Raw genomic sequence first — 10,496 nt, forward strand, 5'->3', positions numbered from 1 at the left:
TCAAGCTCTTTTCTTTTAGTACTCTCAATGCATTTAAGCATTTAAGCTATTATTTTCCTCCAAGGATGTCTTTGGCTATATCCCATACATTTTGATATACCGTGTTTCCACTGTCACTTGATTCTAGTTGATATTTTGCATTTTAATTGCCTCAGTAATCCAATTGTTATTAGATTTGAGGAATTTAGATTAAGAAATTAATTAAAGAATTAGATTTAAGGAATTTTTTTTGAGCATATTGAAATTTTGGGGGGAGAGGGATCTATAGCTTTCGAATTGATTCCTACTTTTGTTGTATTACTATTTTAAATAATATGTCGACCTGCCATGTAAGTTCCCATTAAGAAGAAAGGGCTCTGAGGTTTTAAAAAATGGCATGGAAAACCCTGGTCTACCCCAAGTCCATACCTTTTTATTGATGGGCAAACTGAGGCTCTAGTCAATCCATCCTAAATGAAGGATTATAATCCATATCTTATAACCCTTATTCTGGAGGTCTTTCGCCACCCACCATCCCAACTGAATATGGTCATCCCCAGAAAGATCTTTCCATCCCTGCCCAAACCTGTCTTTCTATCCCGAGCCTGGACTCTGCCATCACCACGTCCGACCAATACCAAGAGCCTTTCTCTAGTGGGGTATCTTGGCTGGGTGGGGCCTGCGGTTCAGACTCTGCTAGTGAGAAGAGTTAGAAGACGCACTCTTTCTGGCTCCCACGCCACTCTCCACCCCCCACCTCTATCCCTGTCCTTTTGCATTCATTTATACACAGGCCCTTTTCTCTCTCTCTGTCTTTCTTTCTTTTGGCTAGAGGAAGGGAAGATATTTGTAGGGCTGTGCAGGTGATGTTTGAGATTGACATGGGGATCCCAGCATAATGGAGGACACAAAGGCATGTCTTTAATTAAATGGGTGAGGACCAGAAGGTGCTGAAACTCTTCATGAGAAACATGTTCATTCCCGGAGCACAAGCAGCTCTGTTTTGGAGCCCGGGTGACAGAGTGAGGCACACTGTAGGGGAAAGCCATGTCCCACAAAAACCTAGCTCTGTTTCGTGCCCAGGGAGGGGCGTTCTTTGGCCCACCAGGGAGAAGGACCCTCAGATATAACCTGGGGAGCCATGGGAAGGGCCTGAGGCTCTGCCATCCAGCAGTGGGGCATGGGGCACTGTGATCTGGGCATCCCTGTGCATGCACGCACCCAGCCTGAGAATGATCTTGGGTGGGAAAGGAAGCAAGTGTGGCTACTGAGAACTGGCAGGGTGGGTGGTGGTGGAAGGAGGGGCTGACACACATATATGTTGACCAGGATGTTTATGGCCTCTGTGGCTCTCCGACAGCTCAGAGAAATAAGGCCCCATCGGCTCTAACTCTAGAGTGGAAGCAGGAGAACAGCAGGACCCCAGGCACCGCGCTCTCTGGAGGCAAGTGGTCCTCCACCCAGAGGGAGCAGATGGGAGCACGGTGCAAAGAGCTCTTCTCTCAGGAGGTCTCCACAGCCACGATGCTACTCCAAGGCTGGGGGCGAGGCTGGGGCAGGGGGTGAAACAGGCCGTCAGGAAGGTGGTGGACTGGGTCCCCAGTGCCCCCACCCTTCCTGCTCCCCTGCCCATCTCAGGCCTCCCATGGCCCCCCCCACCCCCCACTCAGCCTGTGCCAAGTTCAGGTTCAGGAAGGTAGCGGTGGTCCTGGTTGCGAGGGAGGGAGGTTGACTGTGGGAAGAGAGACAGGTGAGAAGGAGTCCTGAGGCTTTGCTGCAGGTGGCCTGCTGCCGCTGAGCAGCATTGTCCCCCAACACTGACCCAGGTACCAGGGCTTGATAAGCAAGTGGAGGAAGAGGGTGACTAGCCGTAGACAGGTCCCTGATCATGGAAGCTTCCAGTCTGAACAGGGAGACAACATCCTTGACTCAGGGACACGGCTTCTGAGAATGCCTGGTCTGATGGGGGAGGCCAGACTCCAGACTCAGGGAATGACCTAGTCCCAGGTGTCTGAGAGTTCCTTGTCTAATGGGTGAAATCCAGCCCTGCCTCAGGGCCATGGTCTCTCAGACCTCTGGGGATGCCCAGTTCTGATGAGATAGACCTGGCGCCTGAATCTGGGAGCTTTCAATCCATTGTGGGAGACATGGTCCCTGACTCTGGGAGCTCCCAGTCTGATGGAGGAGACATGGTCCCTGACTCTGGGAGCTCCCAGTCTGATGGAAGAGACATGTTCCCTGACTCTGGGGGCTCCCAGTCTGATGGAGGAGACATGGTCCCTGACTCTGGGAGCTCCCAGTCTGATGGAGGAGACATGTTCCCTGACTCTGGGGGCTCCCAGTCTGATGGAGGAGACATGGTCCCTGACTCTGGGAGCTCCCAGTCTGATGGAGGAGACATGTTCCCTGACTCTGGGAGCTCCCAGTCTGATGGAGGAGACATGGTCCCTGACTCTGGAGCTCCCAGTCTGATGGAGGAGACATGGTCCTCTATTCTGGGAGCTCCCAGTCTGATGGAGGAGACATGGTCCCTGACTCTGAGAACTCCCAGTCTGATGGAGGAGACATGGTCCCTGACTCTGGGAGCTCCCAGTCTGATGGAGGAGACATGGTCCCTCATTCTGGGAGCTCCCAGTCTGATGGAGGAGACATGGTCCCTGACTCTGGGAGCTCCCAGTCTGATGGAGGAGACATGGTCCCTCATTCTGGGAGCTCCCAGTCTGATAAAGGAGACATTTTCCCTGACTTCTGGGAGCTCCCAGGCTGACTGAGAGACATGGTCTCCAGCATCTGGGAACTTCTGATGGAGGAGACATAATTTTCAAACCTAGAAGCCTCCATTCTAATGGAGATCATCCTTATTTCAGTTTGAGAGAGAAACTCCACCATCTCATGGCAGAAATTTTGTCCTCACTCTCACTGTAGCAGAAAGGAAGAGACATAATTCCCATTGTTCAGGATCTCCCAGTCTGACTCAGGAGACATGACTCACTTTTACTCTGTACCTTCAGTCTGATAAGGGAGGTAAACTCCCATCATTAACCTGTTTCCCCAACGTGATGGAAGAGGCAAAATCCCCTGTCTTGTTTTTTGGCAGCTGGCTGATAAGGGGCAAAATCTCGTATGTTCTAGGATGTGCAGGAAAAAAGGATGCCTCATGCTCAGACTATACCTCCTCTTTTAAAACCTTCTTATACAAGATAAAAACTCTTATATGAGACAGAGTCATGGAAACCCCCCTTTAGTAGCCTTCAGTGTGATGGAGAAGGTCTATCTACTCCTGGTCTAGGCCATCAGTTTGATAGTAGAGGCAAGACCCCCAAGTCAGATGGAGGAGACAAGATTCCTTCCTTTAGTCTGATGGGGGTAGGCATATCCATCTTTGGTCTATGTCCCCTAGCCTTATGGAGGAGGCAAAGGCTCCTTTTTGGAGCCCCTGTCTGAAAAGCAGCACCTCCCGTCCCCTCTCGCACACTCACGTGCCACCTGCAGCTCCACGTCCAGCGTCTCGGTCTTGCCCTGCAGAGTGACTGTCTTGAGTGTGTAGCGGCCAGCGTCTGTGAGGTTCAGCTTCTGCACCAGCAGTGAGCAGTTGGCGAAGCCCACCTCCCGGCCTGTGTGCGCGGGGCCTGCGATCCAGTTCCCGGACGGCAGTTGGCTGAGCAGCCGGCTGGGTTCGGAGGCAGGCCCACGGTACCAGGCATAGACCAGCAGATCCTTGGGGTAGCCCTGTACCGTCAGTGTCACGTCCTGGCCTTCCATCGGCTTGGTTGGCACAGGCACAATCATCGTGGCGACTGCTGCCGCTGGAGAGAGAGTGAGGGGCTCGGTCAGCTGGGCGTGCGTTGGGCATGGCATCCCCTTCCCACCCCCCAACCAACTCATCTGTGCCTCCCCAGCTGGCTGGCACTTTCCATGTGGGGTGCTAGGGAGGAGAGAGAGGAAGGAGCTGACATGTGGTTGTAGATGTGGATTCTGCCCCAACAGTGCCTGTCAAGGTTCTGCGTCTCCCCCATCAGACTAGAAAATTCCAGCCTTCCGGGGATGTCTCTCTTATCAAACTAGAAGATCCTAGAGGATCAGGTCATGTCTCCTCCATCAGATTGGAAATTCCCAAAATATAGGGGCCATGTCTTCCCTATCAGATTGGAAATTCCAGAACATAAGGGCTGTGTCTTCTCCATCAGATGGTTGGGAGTTGTGTTCCCAGGTTGTATCTTTTCTGTGAGACTGTCAGACCCCAGAATGTGGGGGCTATAGCTCCCCCATCAGATTGAAAGGTTCTAGAAAGTGGGAGGCCATGTCTCCTCCATCAGATTGAGAAATTATATACTGTTGGGCTGGGTCTTTCCATTCAGGTTGGGACCCCAGAAGTTGGGGGAGAATGTCTATCCCATCAGACTAGAAATTCCTAGAAAGTGGGGGCCTATACTCCCCCATCAGATCGGGAGTACCCCAAAGGTGGGAACTGTGTTTCCCCATCAGACTAGGAATTCTCAAAAACCAGGGTCACGTTCTCCTCAAGACCACGTGTCCCTACTAGATTGGAAATTCTCACCAAGTGTGGACTGTGTCTTTCTGTCTGACTGGAAGCTCGCTGAGGGTGGGCATCACGTCTCCCCCATCACTGCTTGCAAGCCCATGGAGGGTGAGGCGTTGCCTCTTTTTTTTTGACTGGGGCAGCTCCTTTAACGAGGGGCCATGCTTCCCTGTTCCAGGACCATCTCTCCAAGGGCAGAGACCAGGTCTCCTCCATCAGATTAGAGTCTCCCCAAGGTCGGGGAAGGCTGGTGTCTCCCTTTCCTCTGTCTCTCTCCCAGCACCTGCCACAGGGTTGCTAACAGTTCAGGAGGCCCTTGGGGGCATTATATCCACTCCCTGCACATACCTGCACACCCTGGACACCCCCATGTTGGTCTGCATAGGCAGGGCTCAGGGTAGCACCTGAGGGCATCGGGTCCACCCCTCTGTTTCCTGCCAAGACCAGCTGCCAAGGTACACTTACCTCTGGGGATGCCATTTCTGCTTTGGGTGAAACAGTATCCACCCTTTGGATGAGACCCAGCCTGTTAGTGGGAGGTAGGGAGGAAGGAAAGGACTGTTCCCACTGTCCACAGGGGACAATGGCCACTTGGGAAGGAACCGAGGTGGAATTAAAGAGGCCCTAATTTCAAAGCCACCATTCCCAGAGGATGAGAAAATATCAAGGATCCCAATGGCTCTGAAAACACCAGCTGTGTGTACTACTCCCAGCCCCTAGGTTATTTTAGGACAGAGGCAAGAAGACAATGACTCTCTGGCTGTGTTTTTCCATTTACCAACCAATGGCTGTGATTTTCCAGTTGTGTGTGTGTGTCCTGCCATCTGGGCCAGGTGATTGGATAATCTAGTTGGCTGTCTGAAGTTCAGCTGTCTGTGTGACAGGGAGTGGGTCAAGGGCACTAAGTAGCTGGTGACTGAATCCAGAGCAGGGGCGCCCATAGGAAGGGACGTCTGAATGGTTTCCCATTCTGCCACCTCACAGTGTAGGACATGTGACCCATTTCTCACTTTGTCACCCCTCAGGGAAGAGAGTCTGATGTGCCATTTGTTTTTCAGGTGACAGGGCATAGGGTTTCTCCTTTTGGACCTGATATGCCACTTTGTCACTTGGCCAATGAATGGATTGGGAATCTACCACTTTCCAGTCATCGGTGGGGCAAATGGCAGCCTGACCTTCACAGTCTGACTGGGCCTCCATGGGGAGAGTCTGGTGATCAGGCTGGGGGTGACTCACCAGAGAGCTTGACCACCACTGAGGCAGATCCGGACAACAGGGTCTTGGTGTTCTTGGCAATACACGTGTATGTGCCCTCCTGGGCTGCTGTCATGCTAGTGATGTTGAGATGGTCTTGGCTATTCTTTAGGGCCCTCCCGTTGAAGGCCCACACATACTCGGGCTCCGGGCAGGACCGGGACACACACCACAGGGTGAGGGATGTGTTGAAATCCACTTTGATGGTGCAGCCTGTGCGGGTGATGGAATCCTGGAGGATGGCCACGCGTTCTGGGCCAACTGTGGGGGCGGCAGGGAGAGACACGGGGCAGAAGAGGGAGGGGGTAGGAGAGGTGGGCACCCCTGGCTTTCTCTCCACCAGGCTGGGTCCCCGGGAATATCTGGCCCCTAGTGGAGGGGAAAAAGAGCTCTGGCCTTTTCGAGTCCTGTCTTGATCTCTAACTTGCTCTAGGATCTTGAGAATCACTTTCCCTCTCAGGGGATGTCAGTTTTCTCTTCTGTAAAAAGAGTGCGTTGGGCCAGACAATATTTCAAGGTATTTTTGAAATCTATGGATGCATTAAAAAAAAAAATTCGAAATGATTTTTTTCTGACAAGCTATTCTAGGAGTCTAGAATCTAGGTCTTCAAGAGTAGATGCTTTTACGTCTAGGATTTCAAGTTTCTAGAAATTTACGTTGCTAAGATTCTAGACTCTAAGATTTTAGAATTAGATTTTCAGAGACTAAGAATCTCTGCTTCTAGAGTTTCTAGGATTCTCAGAGTCAGAATTCAGTGCTTCTGAAATCCAGAATCCTCTGGTTCTAAGATTCTAGGACTCTAGGCTCTAAGCTTTTCTACATCATCAGGCCCTGCTGCGCCTCAGTGATGCACTTTCCTGGGCTTCCACACTGCGTATCTGCTGCCCCTGGGGACGACTGCACGCTTTGGTTATGTTTCATATTTTATGTCCCCTCCCATTCTGCCACTCCTTCCCCAACTCCCTTTCAAAACCAACCAGTCCTGTGTCCTTTCTCCACAGGTATTGCTTCTAGCTGAAGGATTATTCACTATCAAAGGTGGTCTTTAGGAGTCCTTTAGGAGATGGGTCAAGTGCATTTTAAGAGGGACCTCTGGTTCCTAACTCCAGCTTGCGTGCTGACTTCCTGTGTGCCCTTGGGCCCCCTCTCTTGGCCTCAGTTTCCCCATCCATGAGGTTTGAAGACCAGTATCTCTGGTGGGGCCAGAAGGACTCACAGTACACCGTCAGGTTGATGGGCTTGCTGCGGCTGACACTGATTGGGTTCCACACCTCACACTGATAAGATCCAGCCTCCTCCCTGCGGATGCCATGCCGGGTCAGCACCCGGCCATCGGGGGACAGGCCGAGGCGGATGGCAATGGGCAGGGCCTCGCCGTTGAAGAACCAGCGGACCTCGGCCGGGCCGGGGCTGCTGCATGTCAGGCGCAAGGTGTCTCGACGCTCCACCAGCTCTGTGTTATTGGCCATGACCATGGGCTGGGCCAGGATCTCTGTGGGGGCGAGAGACAGAGGGGGAGGGGACCGGGCACCACCTGCTCCAAAGACTTTCCCTTCCCCAAGCAAGGGGCATATCTGTATTGTGGTGGTGCTCTTGTACCCTCAGCTGGAGGGACAAAGAATGGGTTTAGGGGGCAAATCCAATCCTGGAAGCCATCCTGAAGGAGGTGAGCATTTTGATGTTGTTTTAGGTCTTTATTAAATGATGGTTTAAAAATGTTTTAGAGATTTAAAAAAAAATGTGGGATAGAGAGGGACGTGGGAAGGCCTGGCTAGGGCACAAGGGGGTGTGGGGGGTGCCTCACCATAGACCTGCAGGTATCCGTAGCCCACCTCAGTCTGAAACTGCCTATTGAGGGTCTGCAAGATGTAGGTGCCTGAGTGCCCAGGCAGGACGCCCTGGATGTCCAGGCTGCCGTCAGGACGCACGGCCTCCCGCCCTGTGTGGGTGGGGCCCGGGGTCTCGTCGCCCGTGCTCACGATGTAGCTGGCCATCAGGTACGTCAGGCTGAGGGTGGGCCCCGCATACCAGTTGTAGGCAAGCAGTTCCCCCGAAAGCCCATGGACGACCAGCGTGACGTTGTCCCCCTCGGCTGGCTGGGCAGGCTCCGGGGTGATGGAGATCTCAGCCCCCACATTCAGGAAAGTGGCTGAGGAATAGGAGCCAGAGGGGTTGGAGGAGGCAGGTTTGATGGATCCCCCCATTTGGCAGAGGAGGAGACTCAAGCTCAGGGAGGGGACGTCCCTAGCCCAAGGTCCTCAGTGAATACAAGGACAGGAAAGGCGGGGATTTGAACCAGAAGCCCTCCGATTCCCAACAGCTTAACCACTCAATCGTTCTTGGAGTTTATCCGCACAGCCTTGAGTAAACTGCCTCTCTGTGTGCCTCCGTTTTCTAAACTCTCACGTAGGGATGATAGGACTTCCTACCTTGTTGGGTTGTCGTAAGGATTTGATACACATAACATGTTTAGAAGAATGCCTGGTATGCAATAAGTGCTCAATAAATGTTAGTCAGGCACAGGGTGCCACAGTCAGAGGGCCACCCTAGGACAGCAGACAAGGTGCCACAGTCAGAGGACCACCTCAGGATAGCAGTGCCTGAGCTGTGCCTCTTACCAGGGGGAAATCATCAGGGTCAATCCATATGATACTAAGGTCAGGGTTTTCAGTGTTATCTTGGGCCACAGACTTGAGAATCTCTAAGAACTCGTAGCCATCTTGGAGGGAACACAAGTGAGAAGTACGAGGTGGGGTAGAGAGGAAAGGGACCCAGGGGGAGTTGGAGTCCAGATCTATTTCCCTGTTCCCACAACTCCACATGTCTAGCCGCAGGCTGCTTGCAAATTCCCAGGAGTGCCTCTCAAGCGAGGCCTAGGCTCCAACAAACATACTCCGGGTCTGAGTCCCGGGAGCGTGTGTTGTGAGGATTGAACCGGATGGGCTGTGCGGAGGATCTAGCACACACCTTGCACACAGCAGGTGCATAGCAAGCGCTGAGCCGATGGGAACTTGGTTTTGCACTGGACCCAGAGGGTTTTCCCGTCATGAGAGTCACTGAAATGGGTCTTCTGAGATCAGGCTGGCTTGTTGGTCCAGCTTATTTTAGGATCCCACGTTAGATGTCGGGGCCTGCCCCTGGGTCCTGATTCCCGTTCTGGGGCTCTTTGCCTCTCTGAGCGTGACCACAGCAGAAAGCAGGGATTGGTTAATCCACTCCATCCCTATCGTTATCAGCTGAACAGATGAGCCTCAAGCTGGATGAGCTGGTCAGGGCTGCTTGCTCGGTTTGAGCTGTGTGTGGCGGCTCGGAGTGGGTGACTGTGGTAGCTCCTGTATAGAAGTACCTACATGCTTGGCCTTGTTTCCAGGCTGGTAGAGTACGGCTAAGAGTGAGGGGCTCTGGGGCTGGCACTCAGCCCTGCCACTTTCTGGCTGTGTGACCCCAACTGGTGGCTTCACCTCTCTGAGCCTCAGTTTTCTGGTCTATGAAGTGGGGGTCATAAGTGGGCCTCCCTCTTAGAGTGGTTGTTACCACATGGAAAGCACTTAGCAAAGCTCCAGGCACACAGAAAGCACTAATGACCTTCAAACAACCCTGTAAGTAGGGCCCATTTCATAGATGAGTAAACTGAGGCTGAGAAGGGGAAGGCCACTGCCTAAAGCTTCATCCTCAGGGAAGGGCAGAGCTGCTGGTTAGAATTCACCCTCATCAAGGCTTTCATAGCTCAGCAAGGGTTTGCCATGTGCATGAAGAAATAACAGTGGCTCCCTTGCCCTGGCTCATGACCTGGTCTTAGAAACCTCTAAAGCCCACCCTACAAACCTCCTTGGGTGGCTGTCCCTGGCGTGCCCCACATTGGTGCCTCTGAGAGGGCAATCTGTGTCTGTGCAATACAGAGCTGCCCTCTCTCCTCCGCATGCTGGACTTCTGGCTCACACCTTCCCTCTCCTGGGCTGGGGGTCCCATCCCCTCCCTGAATCCCTCAGAGGGCGCCATTCTTGCTCACCACTGAGGAGGAGCCAGCTGCACCCGGTCAGAGCCATCTTTCATCCCAGACTGGGTCTTGGAGATGGTCCTGTAGGTGTCCCAATGCTCGGAGGCCCTTCCTGGTTGGGGCTTGGCTCCGTCTGCCACTGGACCTGGGAAGGTTCGGCAATTTGGAGTCAGAGGAGATCACCTGAATTTGGAGGGATCGAGTCACCAAGGATCTGGGGCCCTGTTTGGGCATCAGGGTGGGTGTGGCGGGCACCGGCCAGGGGCCACAACCTGGTCAGGCCTCCTGGGGCAGCTGCCTAACCCTCTTTGTGCCAAAGGCCCAAATTTGGTACTGGGAGAAGAACCAGGTCGCCGGGGAGGAGGGCGGAGGGGCCAGGGAAGATTTCAGAGCAGTTCTCACGGACCACCAGGCCCCAGGCCTCCTTGGTGAGCTTGGGGGTCAGCAAGGAATAAACCAGGAAACGGTGATGGCAGTTTTCCCAGCCTCAATGCCGTGGGTGACCTGCAGCATTATCTCAGTGGATGTCAAAACAATCCTGTGAGGTGGGCACCTTTAGAACCCCCAGTTTCAGATGGAGAAACTGAGGCAGTGGATGGGGAATCTGTCTCGCCCAAGTTTCTGCAGGGAGAGGATATGAGCCTGACTCTGTTTCCAAAGGCAGACAGAGGAAAGGGAGCTGGATGGCCGCACACTTTAAAGTGTCCAGAAATCTGCCTTTTCTT

At 53.2% G+C, this 10,496-nt stretch overlaps 1 protein-coding gene across 1 annotated transcript; it reads right to left on the bottom strand.

Annotated features, from left to right (window-relative positions):
- Positions 1–1,016: 1,016 nt before the first annotated feature.
- On the bottom strand, positions 1,017–9,860 carry CEACAM16 (CEA cell adhesion molecule 16, tectorial membrane component). The gene is made up of 6 exons (XM_063112145.1): positions 9,784–9,860; positions 7,579–7,923; positions 6,991–7,266; positions 5,756–6,034; positions 3,459–3,785; positions 1,017–1,529 (listed from the first exon to the last, which is right to left on the bottom strand). Exons 1-6 carry the CDS (start codon positions 9,818–9,820, stop codon positions 1,507–1,509), a joined length of 1,287 nt encoding a protein of 428 aa, XP_062968215.1. The 5' UTR covers positions 9,821–9,860; the 3' UTR covers positions 1,017–1,506.
- Between the last annotated feature and the right edge of the window lie 636 nt (positions 9,861–10,496).

This window comes from Cynocephalus volans, chromosome 10, assembly GCF_027409185.1.
Source record: "Cynocephalus volans isolate mCynVol1 chromosome 10, mCynVol1.pri, whole genome shotgun sequence".
Lineage (NCBI taxonomy): Eukaryota > Metazoa > Chordata > Mammalia > Dermoptera > Cynocephalidae > Cynocephalus > Cynocephalus volans.

What these genes read in the sequence shown, in the direction of transcription:
- CEACAM16 (XM_063112145.1), bottom strand. Translation starts at nt 9,820, where the DNA reads ATGGCTCTGACCGGGTGCAGCTGGCTCCTCCTCAGTG. An exon ending in CGGATACCTGCAGGTCTATG is followed by an intron (nt 7,267 to 7,578) that starts GTGAGGCACCCC and finishes TCGCCCCCACAG; the next exon opens with AGATCCTGGCCCAGCCCATG. An exon ending in CATCAACCTGACGGTGTACT is followed by an intron (nt 6,035 to 6,990) that starts GTGAGTCCTTCT and finishes CCGCCCCCACAG; the next exon opens with TTGGCCCAGAACGCGTGGCC.